Consider the following 19,816-nt stretch of genomic DNA (forward strand, 5'->3'; position numbering starts at 1 on the left):
TGCTCTGCACGGTGTGCTCCAAAACACTTGTCTGCACGAGTATTGTACCCTGTCGTCGAGTATGCCTCAGATTACTGCACACTGCTTTATAGAGTGGGCAAGTCTCTGACCTCTACATTCCGTCCGACTCCTTGATCCCTGCTCACAGTGTCGTCATATTTCAGTCACTTTCCATAGATGCTCCCAACAGTAGCATGTGAACAGCTGAACAACTTCACTGATTCAGAGTTGTCAGAGTTTCTTACAGCAATGGATTTTCCCATTTGTGCCCTGCATCATCTTTAAAATGACTCCCCAATCATCACTGATCCACTTACATACTTGACTTTCCACATCACGTGATCATGATGCGACCAGGCAGCATTCAGTGTTGCAGAGGATAGTGGTTGTAATATTTTGGCTTATCAGTGTTGTAGTGTCCATCACCACCACCATAGTGAGAAAATTCAGAACTTGAAATAACTTTCAGATAATATATTTTGACCGAATATATAAGGAGCATTCAAAAAGAAAACAAGCCAGAGGATGTAAAATGAAAACTGCTGCAGGTATCATTATGGCAATGCCTAAGGAAGAAGGTGTGTTCTGTGTAAGAGAACTGAAGCCCCAAACTTGCCACTGGAGGAACATGAGCATACACCCATGCGACAACAAAGTGAGAACTTAATGCATTAGGAACCCACTGCACTCTGTCATGGTGAAAATGGTGAACTGGAGGCTTCAAAAGAAGAGCCAAGAAGTGTAGTGCATTTCCATACAGAGGAAGGAGTATGGGGAATGGAAATTCTTTGAAGAATGGCACATGTGTTCAGAGAGCACTGCATGTTCATTGCAATTCGATTGCTCAGTTTGACCTCTGGGGTAATGAGTGCCTCTATAACTCGCTGGTCTTAAGTAATGAGGGCATCTACATGCTGGACAATAGTATCAGGAATGGGATGTGGCGTTACAGATCATGTGTCGTTGGCCAGTGATATCCACTTTGGCCCTTGCAATGCATACACACTGCTCTATGCACAGCTGTGCCATTGTTTAATAATTTCCATTCCCTGCACTCCTTCCACTGTCAGGAATGCATTACATCCCTTTGCTCTTATTTTGAAACCTCCACATCACCATTTTTAGCACAACTGAGTACAATGTAAGATTGATGCATGTATGTGCTTGCTCACAATTAGCAGTGAATTTTTTTTATATTGTTACGGTAGTTGAAGATGAGGACTGGACAGACAGCAAAATAAATAAACTTAAAAGGAAAAAGGCCTGTCGAGTATTTTTGACAAACTTCTTCGGCTTTTGAAAATTTAAGTTTTATTGGGTATGAAAACAACAGTTTACCATAAATTTTATTACCAGTTTTGAAGTGTGACTGTGAGTTTTAATGTTGAAAACCATTCCAAATATACACATTTGCTCAGTGAGTAATAGACAGAAGTATGTTACGAATAACTGGGTGGGGGCGGGAGTGACAAAGAAATGGAATAGGGAGCAAGACTGAAGTGGCTGATTTTTATCAAGACTACACGGAAAAATAAAATTAGTTGGGTGGGGCATAAAGCCTGATGAATCGATAGTAGGTGGGCCAAGGAAGTATTTTGCCAGATTTCAAGAAATAAGAAAAGACCTAAACAGTCCAAAGGAAGGTTGATAAATGGCATGAAAACATGAGGAAACAGCACTTGCAGTGACGGACAGAAAAGGGAGGAGTGTTAAGGTACTATCTAGAATTTGTGAATGGAGTTCCATAGAATAAAACTGACCATGTAACAGCCATTTAATCTTTTCCATTTAAAGCATTTTTAAATGTTTTATTACATTATTAATTTCATAAGTGTTAACGTATTTTCTTTCTTCAGGTGCAAGGTGTTTGTAAAAAAAGGAGGGTCTTTCCAGGACCGCGGTGTTGGCACATTGTTCCTGAAACCAGTGTCAGGTGGTGCCAAGACACAACTGCTAGTACGTGCAGATACCAGTCTGGGCAATGTGCTGCTCAACACTCTCCTCTTCCAGTCTATGCCTCTGCAGAGAATGGGGACCAATAATGTGATGTTAGTGTGTGTACCTACACCTGAAGCAGAACCGCCTCCAATACCGGTCCTCCTAAGAGTTAAGACAGCTGAAGATGCAGATAAGCTCCTAGAAACATTGAAACAACATATCAAATAATCTGAACGCTCACCACATTTAGACGTATTTATGATTCTTAATAAATCAAAATGATCATTTTTAGGATACTTGTGAGTGACTTTTCTTACAAAAAGTGTGTATTGTCTCAGTCTTTTGTAGAACCAAAGGATGATGATACAGTTTCATGTGTATTTGACTTGACTGGAATAGTCAAGCATCTGTTCCTTGCGTGTGTTAAAAATACACACTCATTTTTCTAAGACTTTATTGTAAATAACATGTTGCATATTCAGAAAAAAAGCTGACACAGTGAAAACTTTTAAAAGTTTCATGTTTTTTATTGTGACATTTGAATAAAGATTCTTAAGTTTATATTTGTAAATGATGTTTAGTTTGTATTACACAACTTCTTTACGTCTACATCCTTTTAAAGAGTGGTAATTGCTTTTCTTAGGAGAAAATTAAACTTTGGTATAAGCCATTTTGTAGCGCAAATCTCTTTTCAGAAATAAGCTGTGCAGCTTTTATAGTGAAATGTCTGGTTACTGCTTTTCCTTTGTCACATGAGAGACATACTAATTAGGTAACTTTACCTGTTTAACTGATGATGATGATAAGCACTGGAAAGAATCAAGACAGCTGCTTACTCTGTCTAGGTGGTGCTGAATAAATAAGCCCCCCCCCCCCCAAAAAAAAAAAAAAAAAAAAAAAAAAAAAAAACACAGACCAGTGTCCCAGCATTGTAGTCTGATCGGGATGAGGCATTCAACCCAGTCAGACAGTGTGATGATGAACTGGGACAATGTAGCCATTCATGTGTGTTTCCCTTATTTAGATATGATTGAGGGCATTTTCCAGAAACTCAACAATGTTTTCAGTGTCGTTTGTGCAATTGTAGATGGCACAACACCTCACATATACCTTTACTGTGTTCCTCTGTTATACTGAAATGTGACAATTACAGTAGGCAGACCCACAAAAAAAAAAAGTACTTATCCTGGCTGAAACCCAGTTCCACACAACATTTGTGAAAGAACTCTCTGCATAACACATTGAATAACGATCCAGCCCGTGGCTTGACCATGCAAATCCTCATATCTGGATGTCACTTTTCTTCCACAAAGATTTCAGAGCTCTTGGATTCTCTTAATTGTCACATCTCACGAACATAATCCCACAAAAAGTGATTTTTAGGGCTTAAGAATCCTGAACCACCTGTATATCATTTGTAAAATAGCCCTTTTGTGAGCATGATTTTCTGTACATTCGTCTTTCGCATAAAAACTCTTGTGGTTCACAACCTGAGCACTATTCTAATTGCCATATTAAAAACCTATCCAACGTACTAACTTCAGACTCCTACATTATGATACCCCTTCCCATAAAGACAGCTTCAAGCACACCCCATTTTCCTTTCCATCTGTCCCCCAGATCGTACATTGTGCCAGGCTGATCTGTTTCACTTGCTATTTATTTGTTATTTATATTGCCATCTAACTGTGACCCTTCTCACTTCCTCCCTAGTATGTCGTGATAATCTTTCAGGTATTGCTGATCCTTAAAGTTTCCTCACCTTCTTCAATTATGATGCGAATCTCATAAAAGGTATATTAGTTCTTGCTGCTAGATATGAACTGCTGCATGCTTTCAAATACTCTCTGAGAGTTTCGAAAGGTTTCACAGGCTTTCATGACATGTCGATGAAGAGTTTATGCATCTGGGTGGTCTGCTACATGGACCACTTTTTTTAAGGTGCCCCAAGAGAGAATAATCCAAAGGACTGAGGTTGGGGTAATGTGCAGGCCATGGAATTGGTCCTGCTCTACCTATCCATGTGCCTTGGTAGTTACCAGCCAGTGGATCTTGAACACTGAGACTGAAATGTGCTTATTGCAGGAGGACATCGTCTATTAGTTCTTGGAGGATGTCCCTGTAGACGGCACCCGTAAGGTGCGCTGAAAAAATGTATGCCCTACCAGCTAGTCACCTAAATGCACATTAATCTTATGCTGATGCTGATGTATAGCCTGTACTGTAGTGTGAGGATTGCAGTCAGCCCATATATGTTGGTTGTAGAAATTTATTCCATCTCTTTGAAACATTACCTCATTGGTAAGCAAAACTGAAGAGAGAAACAATGGATTGGCAGGTGATGCAACAAAACATCAGCACCAGTTTTCCTGTGGTGAGTGATTGGTGCAAGGTCCTGCATGTGTTGAAGAGGATACTATTACACAAGTTTCTCGTGAAGCATCCTCCATGCTGAAATTGGAGATGTACCACATGCCAGGATTATTTATCATGCATTGATACCTGTCTCTTCTTGGACAACCCATAGAATTTGCTTCTCCTGGTCAGGAGTGTGAGCAACATGTGATTTTCTTTGATCTATAATATGTGGTACTACCACTCCAGTCTCAGCAATCCAATAATGCACAGCACAGAAGGATGGAAGACTTGATTGTCTTCGATCTGGATATGCAGCAGTGCAGCTTCGTGTCCACTATGATTTGTGTAGCCTTACGCAAAAATCGTGTATGTGTGCTTACGAAATGAATAGCCTGCCATGTGTGAGTGGAGCACTTTCTGTAGACTCACTATCTCTAGCACAAGTACACAATGGGGACATAGTGAAGAGAGACGAATGACAAATGTAAACTAGTCTCACTGGCATCGCAATCCTGTCTAGGAGCAACAAATCAAATGGGTGCATAAATAAGTGGAGTTGTATCTGGAAAGCTGTTCAGCATCAACTTTCATTAACAACTCGTAAACAAAAGATTTTTCACATTTTTGATGTAGGGAGCCTGTCCCCAAAGTTTGTGAAAGTATTTTGGAAACAAGGTAGAATACTTCTACCTTTCAGCTTTCTCTCCTTTGTTTAGTACAAGTTTGCCATCTGAGCTCTTGATGCTCGTAAATGTGCTCCTGTTTTTGCCAAAGATTTCTTTAATTTTCTTATTGGTCACATCTGTCTTTCCCCTAGTCAAGAATGCTTCTACATATTTGGATGTCTCCCCTAGCCATTCCCTCTTGTAGTTTATGCAGATTAACACAGCTAAATGACAGGTAACAACTATTTAAGGGACAAAATAAACTTATGCTATATTCACACAACTCTTATTAATACATTTGACTACCAAATATATATTACATTGCCATCAACAAACACGGAACATGTACTTTCCCCAGAGTCTAATGCACTCTGCACATCATATCTTGTGCACCACTATGCATGCTGGAAAATGTTTGTTCACGTATCCCCAACAGCATCAACTCTTCCCCACTACAAGCTCCACAACTACACTGGTGCAACTTCGCGATTGATGATGTCACAAACAGACTGATGAATGGATACATATAAACATTTTTGGCATGCTGAGCTTGTTTGAGGCTATTTGCTTTCTGAGTTGATAAATCCTCTAATAATGTCTCCAGCATTGGAAGAAATAATGTTAGCCAGAGAGTTACGCCTTTGACCACAAGCTTTATGCCCAAAAACAAATATCAGCAATAATGGAAATACTCTCCATGTAAGCCAGCACTCTAAAAAGACTCATTACTGTTTGCTTACATGGCTGACGAACAACTGCTGGGAACAGTAACAGCCATCAAATATCTGAGAGTATGTGTATAGAGCAATTTAAAACTGGAACCATAACATATAACCAATCGTAGTAAAGGTAAATGCCAAACAGACAAGTTGAAGAATCTTCAAAAATTGTAGTCTATCCATAAAGAGGTAGTTCACAAAACCTTCTTTCAGCTGCTACTTCAGTATTGCTTCTCAGTCTGTGACACCAGGTAGGATTGAGAGAAAAAGCAGAACATACAAAGAGCAGTGAGTTTTGTCATGGGTCCATTTATGACATGCAAAATTGTCAAAGAAATGTTTGTCCAACTCTCATGGCACAAAGTGGAAGTTAGGTGTTGTATGTCACTGTGCAGTTTACTCTTAAATTTCCAAGAGCAGTAATTACTAGAAGAGACTATAATCAAAAGACCATAAAGGTAAAAGTAGACAGATTCAAGCCCACCAGTCTCTTCCTGAGCACCATCTGTAGAGGAGAAGTGTGTGTGTGTGTGTGTGTGTGTGTGTGTGTGTGTGTGTGTGTGTGTGTGGAGGGGGGGGGGGGGGTGACAAAGGTACACGAAGTACCCTCCACCACAAACCATGAAGCAGCTTGTATGGATGTAGATCTAGCAGGATCCAGGGCTACCAGGTGCATATGCAATTCCATGCACGCCACGAAGTAAATCAATCTCTCCGGAAGTTGCATTAAAACAAACACTTCACTCCACTGTGACAAAAACTTGTGCTGGAATATAAGTATAATTTCAAACAGAAATATTAATTTAAAAATGGTTCAATATCAGTGCTCTGTCTACTGCAGTTTTGAAGTAGTATTTGAAGAGCACAGGAAAAGAATGTGCTTTGTCTACATTATCAAAATGTTCAGGAGAGCTATTTTAAAATTAGAAACCAAATTTCATGGATGCTTATGGACAAAATTAATAATACAAAAGTCATTTGGAATGACATGTTGTATACATTAAATTTCATATAAATTGATACCTTAAGTATTAAAATTGTGGTTTTATTGACAATATTGAAAGTAATGTCGTGTTACAAGGAGAAAAACGTGCTACTTGTATACAGCGGATTAGACGGTATTGCAAATAAAACTATTTTTTGTTAACCATCCAAGTGTATCAGATTATTTTTCAATGGAAAACAATGTTTGAAACAATAAAGATACTTCTTGGAAAGCAGTTTCTCTTTGTTATTTTAACTTCATGTGATAAAGTAGTAAAAAAAGAATAAGAGATAACTTTGTCCCAACATACACTTGTCAGCCTAATGTAAAAAGTTTGTGTAAAACACTCCAGCTTCTTGTCTGCAGTACTAGTACAAAACATGGAGGCACTGATACTTAGCTTTTGATGTTGCCAGAGGATCATAAATTCAAATTACCATTATTATTATAAACATTATTTAAAATTATTCTTATGAAAGAGAAATATTGTTACATTCCATCCTGGATTTTTCATTGTTTGATTTCATTATGTTTTTATATTTAACCTCTGTAAGCAGGGGATGGAAATTCTCCAGAGTGCTGCTCTTGTCATCGCAATGAAACTGTCGCAACCCATAAAATCTCAGCTATTATAAGTTACCCTGAAGCTGTTGCAAAAGCTGTTGTTTTATAGGAAGATGGTTGCAGCAAGCATTATGTTGCATAAGTGTCAACAACTACACCTTCCAATTCTAAGAAGATACAGGAAACTGGAGCCTATGCAAGGAAACCAGGATCAGGCCCAAGAAGAGTAACATGAGCAAGAAATGACCACTTCTTACAACTTCCAAGTTCTCCACAACCATCACACAATTGTCACTGAAGCTCAGAATTGACACCACCATGTTTGAGGAGCGAATGTTGGAGGGAGAACTACCTAAAGAAGTATGGAAGAAGTCAGTCTTCAATCCAGAAGACCTGCTAGATTCCTAGAACTCACCAGAGAGCATTCCACAGCTCGACTATGTTTCGCAAGAGAATATCATAGCTGAAGACTACGCAATGGAGTAAGTGTTGTTTATGAATGAGTTGCAATTTGCCCTCCAAGCACCAGACGGTAGAGAGAGGGTCTGGAAAAGGTTTAGGGGGAAAGATATACCTCTTTCACATTCTCATCTATGGTCCTCTGATGGTACTGGTAGGAATCAGTATGACTGCAAGGACAGATTCGGTCTAATGTAGAGCACCAGACCCTTACATCATATAGGTATGTGCAGGAAATACTTTTGGAGCATGTTGAGCTTTTTGCTCCATTTACTGGTGTCGATTTTACTCTAATGCATTTTGTAAGAATTGCACAAAAGTACTTGGATGAAGTGGAGATTCCTGACATGACCTGGCCTGCTAGAAGCCCTGTTGACAATGTATGAGACCAGTTCAAAAGAAGGGCCTGTCAGCACCATCCATAGACCTTATAGGACCTACGGTGGGCAAAGTACGTAATAATCAATTGATTTAACTGTACTGATATGGAAATGGAAAACAGTAGAAACTCGGGAAGGGGGGAAAAGTGCAGAAAGGTGAATAATGAGTTAAAGAAAGAAATAGAACAGACAAGGAACATGTGGAATAAAGAGAGATATAAAGAAATGGAAGGAAAATATGAAATGATGTACAGATTAACTGCTGACCCAGTCTGTGAAGGAAAGAAAAGCTGCACAGGTATGTTAATAGACAGAAGTGATAGTACAATCGTTCATAAACCGGAGGAAGTGTTGGGAAGATGGCAAGAATATGTAAAATGTGTGTATGAGGTTGATCAGAAATCAAATGACACGGTTAGAAGAGGACAAATGATTCTGCATCTTGGAAGGAGAAGTAGAAAGAGCTTTTTGAGATGAGGAATCAAAAAGTAAGTGGAAGTGATGAATTACCAGCAGAATTGTTTAAAGAGCCTTGGGAGTAGTGGTGTGAAAGAGTTAACTTATCTATATAATAATATACATAAAAAAGTTAATGGTTAGAAGACTTTCTATCAGCAGTAATGATACCGATTGAGAAGAAAAGCATTTCCAAGGACTGTGAGGATTTTAGAACCATAAATTTGATTTATCATGCACCAAAAGTTCTAATAAGGAAGACTGGAAAAAGTATTGTGGAGGAACTATGGATATCGAAGAGAGAAAAATACAAGAAATTCAATTTGATTATTGAGAGTTGCTGGTTAAAGATACAATGAAAGGGGAAGAGAAGTTTGTACTCTTTTCATTTACTTAGAGAAAGCCTTTGATACAATACAGTGGAATAAATTAATGAACATTGTAAGAAAGAATGGAGTCAACTGGATGGATAGAAGGCTGATTGAGAACCTATACCTACAACAGAAATATGAGTAAAGACTGGGAATAACGAGGAAAGCACAACTGGAAGGGGAGTGAGACAAAGCTGCTGTCTTTCCTCAATACTGTTTAAAATATACTTGGAGCATATTGTTCAGAAATGTTTGAAATGAAAAAGAGGAGTGGGGGTTGGTTGTAGGAGGGTAGAATGTATTTGAGTTGCAGATAATATGACGTTATTGGCAGAGATCTAAATAACTATGGTTGCAGTGTCAAAGTAATTAAATGAGACCTGTGAGGCATTCAGAATGAGAATTAATAATAAAAGACAAAATGTATGGCAAGAAAAGTAAGAACAACTGTAAAGTTAGGACAGGGAGATGATGCCTGGGAAGTGCAATTATGGAAGATGTGAGATAAGGTAAGGAGGTGAAAATGTGTATAGCAATTTCCAAGCAGGGCTGGTACATGGACAGGGACTTCAGAAAGAGACTGGAAAAGTGCCTTATGTGGAGTGTGGCATTATATAGAGTTGAGAGACGGTCACTGTGGAAAGAGGAAGACAGAAGAATAGAAGCATTTGAGATGTGGGGGCTTGGAGGAGGATAGAAGTGATAAAATGGGTAGGAAGTGAGATATGAGGTGGTGTTGAGAAAAGTGGGGGGAAGGAGATGAAATTTTAAAGATAATCAGGAAGAAGAAACACAGCTGGCTTGGACATTGGATGAGAAAAGATTTTTTTACTGATAGATACTATGGAAGGAATGGTGAATGCAAGAAGAGGATGGATGAAAATAAAGAAAAAGAACAGGAGGAGAAGGATGCAGTAGATAGCTGATGGTGGATAACATAGGGATAGAAAACAATTATGAGAAAATGAAGAGTGTAGCAAATCACAGGACTGGATGGAGAGCTACATGTGAAAACCTTCCCTGGGACAGAACACTGGTGGTGGTGGGGGGGGGGGGGGGGTGCTAGACAGATACTACAGTCTTTCAGTGTATAGGTACATATGTGAGTATTAGCTGTGATGGATAGCAGAATTAAATGAATCTGATGTCCTAGACAGCATGCTCAGTTGGACCACAGCAACTGCCTCTCTAAAGTCTGTGACATACATTATGGTTGATATAGTAAAAAAGCATGGCAATCATTTCTAGGAGAATTTTACAAGTTATGAATTTAACTTGTTTAATTCACAATCACAGTAATCTGACAATCAAACTTGTGTATTATTGACATATGAAGTGCATTACTCAGACTTAACCATTTGATCTAAAAATCATTTGTAACTAACACTGCCCAGACATAGGAAATACTTTGTTTTAACCTTTTACACTATAACTAATAGCAATGTATCCATGTCTTTTCAGAAACAGCATTATATCAGATTAAGTTTTATCCAAAATGAAATTAACTTAATACGAAAATGAAATATTGTGTGGATAGCGCCTCCTTTTAGGTAGACCATTCACCTGGTGCAAGTCTTTCGAGTTGATGCCACTTCAGTGTCTTTCGCATCGATGGGGATGATATGATGATGATGAGGACAACACAACACCCAGTCCCTGAGCGGAGAAAATCGCCGACCCAGCTGGGAATCGAGCCCGAGGCCCTTTGCACGGCATTCCGTCGCACTGACCACTCAGCTATCGGGGCGGAGTAACTTAATATAATCATCACAAAACAGCAGTAAAAACAAAGGTAACTTCATTTTAGAAAACATCTCAAAAGTATGAAAAGAAGGGGGGAAAGCTGAGAATTATTGGTACATACTTTTGAAATAATTTTACAAAGATTAATACACATGAGATGTCAATGCACAATTTGACACATTGATCTCTCTATGCCCTTTTATTCATCACTTTCACTTACTGTGTACTGAGCTGTGAGACAAACAATGTAGTGTTGAGGTCATTTGCTCAGGGGTTGGGTGTGGCACAACTATAGAAGTATGTATCCTTATTCACGAAATGTGGTGATAGCCCGACACTAGAGTTAGCTGACAGCAGAATGCAGCCTCAAGCACAAGCATGCATTCTTACTTCGGAGGGAATGGTATTCATACCAAACCAGGGGCTGAAGGCTTATGGATACCAGGAAGCCCCCTCCAAGCTTCCACCTTTAAGCTCTCGGGTTAACAAAACTGAGCATGCTGTCCAGGACATAAGATTTGTTTACATTCTGCTATAAATTGCAGCTAATATTCACATATATACCTATACACTGAAAGACTGCAGTATCTGTTTACCACCACCACCAGTGTGTAGTACATATTAATGTTCACTTGGCATGTCCCCACCAACCAGTGGAAAAGACACAGGATACACAGCAATATCATGTAATATAAACTCTTATGTGGTGTGCACACTCCTGTAATTATCCCAGCCTCAACCTATGGTAACATACTCTCCCCATGCCCTCCATCCAACAATTTCCACTCCATCTCTACTATCATCTCCTCCCCATTCTCATCTCCCACCCTGTTTATTTGCAGCCCTCTGCCAACGCATCTGCCCTTCTTTTCCCACTCATCTCCTTTTTTGTTCTTTTTTTCCCCGTTGGCCTGCCCCCCAAGCTCCCAATGCTGCACCTGTTGGCAGTCTAGTGCCTACACACTCCACCAGACAGTGTTTGTCTCTCTCCCCACCCATACACTACTGTCCCTCCCCCCCTACCACCCCTTCCAGATTGCTGCTTGCATCCCACATAATGTTACATTCTGGCCCAAGATGCTGGAATTGGCAGTTGTGTGAGCATGAGATGTGCTTACCTTTTGTGTGTGTGTGTGTGTGTGTGTGTGTGTGTGTGTGTGAGAGAGAGAGAGAGAGAGAGAGAGAGAGAGAGAGAGTGGAGCAGTACCTGCTAAATGTTGTTCACAAAATCAACAGATTCAGCCAGGTTTTGTGATGGTGTTGGGAGGAATAAATGTTGACAGCCGTATGGATCCTGTCATTGTCCATGGTCATGTTACTGCCAGGTAGTACATCAAACAGATCCCATTGGAGTATGTAGTAGCTGCTGCATAGGGTGGTTCCCCTGAATTCTTTTTCATGCATGATAATGCCAGGGCCCATGTTGTGGGTGCTACCAGCAATTTCTTGTGAAGCTTGGAGAGTGAAGTAATGGAATGGCCAGCAGTGCCTCTTAACCTAAACTCCATCAAGCATGTGGGAACATGCATGACAGACGTGTTCATGATCATCCTGTCCCACTACAGACTCTCCAAGAACTCTCAAGGGCTCGCATTGAGGAATAGGAACAGACATCACAGGCTGATCTCTGTGGACTTATACGGAGCATGCCACATAGGTGTCAGGTGGTGATAAATGCCCACCGAAGGCATTTACGTTATTGAAGCTCTCAAAGTCCAATGAAAGCCACCCAGGATGATAGAAGGAATTATTATTTCCACTTTTTTCGGCATCTGTTGGACATTTCAGTTCCTGTTACATACATGAATGAGGATATAACAATGTTTTGTTGTGTGCTTGATTTGTGAAAGGTAAAGGTATAATTTGCTAACATACCCAGTCTTCAATTATTGCTCAATGGAGTATGGCAGATGCCCAATTTCATGGTCCCCTGAATCCTTTTAGTAGTGTACTTGCTTGCAAGGTTCTGACTGTTTAAGTGTTTGACTCTATTACATCTAAAATAATTTTCATTGGCCCACAGTAACTTGTGATTTTATGGATAGAACTGCTGTACTGATTGCCCAGCCACACTATAATTCCATGATCCATGTCTTCTCTCTTCAAAGATGGAACTGAATAGACTTTCTACTGCACAGATTGGGGGCATAACTTTCATTTCACATTTTCATCCATCATGGTTGAGATGAAATGTTTCTTGACCCAAGGCGTCCTTTAACACTTCCTTTGATACTGTGCAAGTTCTGTTAATTTATCAAGTTTAATCTGAATCTCCAGTAGCTTCATTATCATTAACCATTATCTTCATATTGCTGTCATTTTCATCTAAATATGAAGCAGGCCCCAATAACAACTCTAGCATGGGATGACAAAAACTGGCTGTACAAAATCTTCAGACTGAATCTTGTACTGTAACAGAACTTGTTCCTTGATCAGCTTGTTATTTGTAGTTTGCTAGTCAGAAAAATAAGCTAGACTACTTGGCCGTTCAATCCTTTAAACAATTTTTGTGAAACTTGCGTAGTACCAGTAACAAAAAACAATTTTTGTGAAACTGTGTAGCACCAGTACCAAAGTCAAAAAGAATGTCTTTGTCAGTCCTATATATTTCAGCTTCAGTTATTGGCTTGAACATACCGTATGCATGGTTGAAATGGTACACTTGTTCAAATTCCATAGCTCTTGTTTTGGGGTGGATTACATCCAAAACCATTACTAGTTTTCCTGTGAATAGTGAAGTACATCATCATTGTCCTCTCTCATTGTAATGATCTGTCATGTACTTCTTGATAATCATTCCTCAGAAATTCACACCAAATATTCATGCTGTCAATCATAGTATGGCATACCCTCATAGGATCTTTCTGAATCATTATGGTTGTTCCATCTATTCAGCATCCTAAAGTTTCACTCACCTCAATGAATTTTACTTGATAGTTCTGCTTTACTGTTTCTTGAATCTGTTGTAATACTTTTCTGCTGCATTCCTTCATTATCTAGAGCCCCAAAGTGAGCAACTACAAAATATCTAAAAAATTCGAAATGGGATGTCTGTGTGTGAGCAACATTACTATCTTCTGCTAAAAGCAGTGAACAACTAAACGTAATCTGACCCAAGGCAGCAAGTGACAAGAGCATATTACATTCACATTAGAGTTATCTTGCTGCTACTGCTGGTTTGAAGAAAAGCTGGCAAACTGAAACTGGGGTGGCTGCATTCTGAGGTTTTATGAGTTTGTAGTGGCCGCACTTTGGTGAGCTTCTGACCTCCAAAAATTGGTCTAGTATCAACTGCTGGTAGGGGCAGTGGCCAGGGACTTTCTGCTTCCACTTGAAGAACTGACAATATTTTCTACCCACAGAGGTTTCACATTCAGCCTCAACTCCGACTGTTGAAATGCGGTTGTTATTGTATCACTGCAACTCCCCGAGAAAGAAGTTGTTAATAAGGAGTTAATTTGAATTTAATTTTAAGGAACTTTGAAATAAAATTGATAATCTGACAATAAGTTCACCAGTGAGTCAGTATCTAAAAATGGGCCTGGAATGTGAAATGATATTTTTAATTATTCATGGTTTCGTTCTTTATTTTGATAGGCACAACAGAAAGTGAGCTTTTGGCCAAAAAGGCCTCGTCAAAATTAGAAAACATACACGCATACATACACAGTCACACAAACGCAACTTACACACACATGAGCACAGTCTCTGTGTGCTGAAGCCAGATTACAAGCAGCAGCACATGATGAGAGAGGCAATTGAATGGGGAGGGTCAAGAGAAAGCTTCTCCTTGCTGGAATGTACAGGGATGAGGTGGAGAGAGTAGGGAAGCGAGGTGCAGTCGGCAGGTTAGACGTTAGACGGAGAATGGGGGGATGGGGGATGTTGGGGGGGGGGGGGGGGGGAGGTAGTAGAAAGTAGAAAAGGAGAGAAGTAAAATGATTGTGTTGTTGGAATGGAAACGGAAGGGGCTAGATGGGTAAGGACAAAGACTAACAATGGTTGAGGCCATGAGGATTATGGGAACATAAGATATATTGCAGGGAGAGTTCCCATCTGCACAGCTCAAAAAAGCTAGTGTTGGCGGAAAGGATCCAGATGGCGCAGGCTATGAAGCAGTCATTGAAATGAAGAATGTTATGCTGGGCGGCATGCTCAGCACCGCAGTGGTCCACCTGTTTCTCAGCCATAGTTTGTTGGTGGCTACTCAAATGGACAGACAGCTTGTTGGTTGTCATGCCCATGTAGAATGCAGCATAGTGGTTGCAGCTTAGCTTGTAAATCACATGCCTGGTTCCACAGGTAGCCCTTTGTTTGATGAGATAGGTGATGCTTGTGACCAGAGTGGAGTAGGGGACAGGTCTTGGATCTAGGTGTGGGAGCAGGGGTTGACTAGCGATACACGAGGATGTTGTGTAGATTCAGTTGGCGGTGGAATACTTCTTCTTCTGCTTTGTTAGGACCCTTCAGGATCACGTGTGGCTTGTTTTGCATGTCTTCTTTCTTCCCAATACCTCTTCATTCTCTCGCTTCTTCTGATTCTTTATTCTTCTGTTAAGACAACTTTGATACCTGTAACCATCCACCAACCCTTTATACTTCTTGCTGTCCTGTACTACTGCCTGCAGATTCCTTTCTTTTATTCCTACAGCCTTCCAGTCATCTCCAGTTGTTTCACGTATGACATGTTGCATTCCATATCTTCTTAGTCAACCTCTCCTCATCCATCTTCATGATGTGCCCAACAAATCATAACCTCCTTTTCCATATCTCACTTGATATGGGTCCAATATTTTCATACAGTTCCTGTTGTGTTCTGTGTATCCAGATATCCCTACATTTTTTGGTGCTCCATGTGTCTCAAAATTTTCTGCTCTTTCTTCTTCAACTGTATACAATCTCTCTTGCCAAGTGTGATCGTTTCTGATGCATACAGAGCAGCATTTCTTACAGTTGCTGTGTAATATCGCAATTTGGTGTTCTGTGACAGATGTTTCTAGCCATATGTTGTTTTCATTGCATACCGAAGCTTTTGCAAAAGCTGTGCCCTGTCTACTGCGCTACTGTTGACTTTCTCAACCACTTGGCCATCTATCTTCCAGTCAGACTCAGTGTTCAGTGTCTTGGTCTTCTTATACGCAATCTTCAGTCCAACCTTTTCTGCTGTTTTGGCTAGATTTTTTAGTGCTGTCTTTGCCTCCTGTTCTGTCTCATTTAAGAAAGCTGAGTCACCTGCGAATGTCAGGCAGTCCACTGTTGCATTACATTGACCTTGTACCCTATTTGCACACCTTTGATCTTCATGTTACTATTTAGTTGTCTCCACTGTCTCACTATTTCATTGAAAACCAGGTTAAATAAAACTGGTAACAGTCCATCCCCTTGCCGGATTTCTGTTTTTATTTCAAAGCTGTCTGACAGCGTACTGCGATGCCTGATCCTGGCAGTAGTGTCGCTTAACATTTCATTTATTATTGCATGTGTTGTAGCATCCAGTCCTCTATCTTGTAACACATCAAGCACAGTACTTCCATCAACTGAATCATAGTTCTTTTGGAAGTTCACAAATGTCACGATTATCTTGCTTTCTTTCCTATGTCTGTGTTCTGTTACCATTTTTATTCCAAATATCTGTCCTGTACTGTTCCTCCCTTTATTAAAGCCATGCTGGTACTCTGCTATTGTCAGCCTCAGTTGTTCTTCAATTCTGTTCAGCAAGACTCTCTACAAAACCTTCTTCCCCATGTTAAGAGAGAGATGCCTCTGTAGTTATCCAGTACTTTCTTGTCCCCTTTCTTGTGTAGTGGTATTACTATGGCTTCTTTCCAGTTTTTGGGTATTTTCTTATTTCTTCAGATATCCATTATTATACTTTACATACTTCTTTCTATTTCAGGCCCACCTCATTTGATCTCTTCAGCACAGATACCACAATTACCTGATGCCTTGTTGTTTTTGAGGTTTTTAGTTGCCTCTGCTAGTTCTGCCCTGGTGGGTGCATTGTCTAGACTGTCCTGACTTTTGTCCCTAGAGCATAAGTGTGTCCACTTTACTGTCGGTGCATTCAGCAAATCCCTAAAATACCTAGCCATTTCCTCGCACACCTCTTTCTCGCCAGTTTTTATTGTGACATTTTGTCCTATTAAGAAGGATTCTTTTTCCTCGCAGCCTTTAATTCTGCTCTTCATTTCTCTGAAAAAGACTCGTGATTCGGGTTTCTTGAAGGCTGTGTTTGCTTCTTCAAGTTTCTCATTCCATCTACTTCCCTTGGCATTTCTGATCTTTTGCTTGAAATTTTTCTCACATTCTGGAAGTTCAACCAGTCTTCTTACTTTTTACAGGATTGCCATTTCATCCATGCTTTCCTCCTGGTCTTGACTGCATTCTCACATTCATCTGTCCACCACTCATGCTTCCTTTTCTTGTTGTTAGTATCCAGTCACTCTGCCTCTTCTTCCATCATATCTTTCACACTTTCCAATCACTCTGAACTTCCATTCTCTTTGCATACTCTGCTCTGTGTTTTTTCAGAAGATCGGGGTAGATTCTGTGAATGTTTATGGGGGATAGTGATCTGATTCCATCCTGCCATTTTGCCCCACTTTTGTCCACGTCTGTCACTACCTTATCCAAAGTGGGCCAAAAATGTTCAGTTCCTGCTTCGTCTTTTCTGTTCTTATTATTTGTTGATGCATGTGCATTTACTATTGCATAGGTTTTGCTTCCTATTTTCATTGTCAGATACGACAGCCTCTCGTTTATGCCCTTCCTCTCAGTGATACTATCCAGGTATGAGGGTTGAACTTAAATAGTGGCAACACTGCTGTGGAGACACTATGCAATGGAATCTACTATTGTCACTGATAGCACACATTGTTGACATACGTACCTTGCCTCCAAGCAAATGGACTCGCCTGTCCCATGTCACCGGCATGCGCACAATCGAGGGAAACCCACTCACTTGTGAGTGAGCGGTCTAACGTAACGGTGTCATCACTGTGATGGTGTTATCCTAATGCATTATGTTCCTCCACAGCAGACTGTCAATGCACAGCATTACTGTTAATTTTTGGAGCATCACCTGTGACCATCTTTGCGAAAGAAGCAGCGACACTTTCTGCGCAACCCACCCAACATTTTGCACGACAATGCGCAGGTGCATACAGCGCAAGCTGTGGCTGCTCTGTTTGTCAATGGGACTGGGAAGTACTGTACCATTCGCCATACTCCCCGGACTTAAGTCCTTGTGACTTTGATTTGATCCCGAAGATGAAGGAACCATTTCGTGGCATTCGCTACAGAACTGTTCCAGAGATTCGACAGGCATTAGACTGCTCCATTCGCACCATCAACAGAACAGGTTCTGCTAATGGTACACTACGCCTTCAACATCACTGGCAATGCATTCTACACAATGCTGGTGACTACTTTGAAGGACAGTGACAGGTGCAAACATGTAACTCTTTTGTATCGGTTGTGAATAAATAGTTGTCACTATTTAAGTTCCAACCCTCGTATCTATGATCTACTACAAAGGTTGCTTTGGCCCCCGAACACCTGGTTTCCCTTTCAGAATTACATATCCATCTGATTCCATCATGCTTTCTTTTGTGTTAGCAGAAGAGCCAACACCGTGTTACAAGTGGAGGCCAAAATGCATGCGTTTTAGCTCATGAAGGCTGGCATGAGGAGGAAAGAACTATACTGACGTGAGGTCTGGAACATGACAAGGAATGAGAATTCAGAAAGCGGACGTAATTAGTTTGATACTTAACTTTAATCCATTAATGATGAATGTCGCTCTTGACGGTATGTGATTCACAATATTATCTGTTCAGAATACATTCTTGAAGATAGTAATTATACTAACTGAATATGGCGCCTTGCTAGGTCGTAGCAAATGACGTAGCTGAAGGCTATGCTAAACTGTCGTCTGCAAATGAGAGCGTATGTAGACAGTGAACCATCACTAGCAAAGTCGGCTGTACAACTGGGGTGAGTGTTAGGGAGTCTCTCTAGACTAGACCTGCCAGGTGGCGGCACTCGGTCTGCAATCACTGATAGTGGTGACACGCGGGTCCGACGCATACTAACGGACCGCGGCCGATTTAAAGGCTACCACCTAGCAAGTGTGGTGTCTGGCGGTGACACCACATTCCCCCCCACAAATCGGCGTATGATTGTGGTATAAGGCCCGCTGTGGGGAGGGCCCCATGTTGACGTATGTGACAAGGTGGGGAGCCACTCGTACAATGCCATTCGGACCGCGAGGAACTAGGGAATGCCTGAAAACTTACTCCAGGGTGCACGCCAACATGCGGTTTATGTGCCCATCGAGAGACAGGAGGGGCCGAAGGGTCGACCTCCATCAGGCCGGGGCACCCGACTGGCAAAGACGACATACGGTCCGCAGCGGGCAAGAGTTCCATGTCGGAGGACAACTGGTCATGGGGAGCAATCGGTGGCGCGTGACCCAGGGGGGCGCCCGATGGCCGCAGCGACACGTCCATTGCGGGCGTCGCCGGCAGAAGAACAGGTGGCAGCAACGGTGCGTCGCCATGGGGCAAAATGGAAGGCAGCATCAGTAACACATAGGGCATAGGCAAGCCAGTAGATGGGTCCCCGGGGCGCTGACCAGACGGCACCGTCGCTGAAAGCAGACGGCGAGCGGCAGATCCTGTGCGACGACAGAGGCGCGGCTGATTGAGATGCCGGCATACCTCACCAGAGGCCCCCAAAACCAGATACATAGCGCGTCCGAGGCAGCAATGAATGCGCCCTTCGAGCCAATGCCGGGAACCTCGATAGTGGCGGTAGTAGACAGTGTCGCCTGGGGCAAAAGCAGGTGTCTACCGCTGCACAGGAACCTGATGCGGCAGATATAGCAAAGACATCAAGGTTCGATGATGGCGACCATGGAGCAACTCACCCGGCAAGCGACCATCTTGGGGCTGAGAGCGATACGAGGACAAAAAGAGCAATAACACGTCCTCCCGAGAATGCAACTCTTTCAACTTCAACATCTGTGACTTGAAAGTCCTGATCAATCGTTCAGCGGCACCGTTTGACTGTGGCGAAAACAGCGTGGACATCAGATGTTGAATACCACTGGCCTTGCAGAATGACTGAAATTCTGTGGACATGAATTGTGGGCAATTGTCGGAAACAATAGTTTGTG

General features: G+C 41.3%; 1 protein-coding gene across 1 annotated transcript in view; it reads left to right on the top strand.

Moving 5' to 3' along the window:
- The window catches only part of LOC126176001 (nuclear pore complex protein Nup50), a 37,214-nt gene extending 30,314 nt beyond the window's left edge, over positions 1 to 6,900 (top strand). Inside the window, exon 5 of the mRNA XM_049923117.1 lies at positions 1,857 to 6,900. Within this exon, the coding sequence (XP_049779074.1) occupies positions 1,857 to 2,166 (310 nt within the window). The 3' untranslated portion in view covers positions 2,167 to 6,900. The remainder of the gene's footprint in view (positions 1 to 1,856) is intronic.
- The last annotated feature ends 12,916 nt before the right edge of the window (positions 6,901 to 19,816 follow it).

This window comes from Schistocerca cancellata, chromosome 3 (assembly GCF_023864275.1).
Source record: "Schistocerca cancellata isolate TAMUIC-IGC-003103 chromosome 3, iqSchCanc2.1, whole genome shotgun sequence".
Lineage (NCBI taxonomy): Eukaryota > Metazoa > Arthropoda > Insecta > Orthoptera > Acrididae > Schistocerca > Schistocerca cancellata.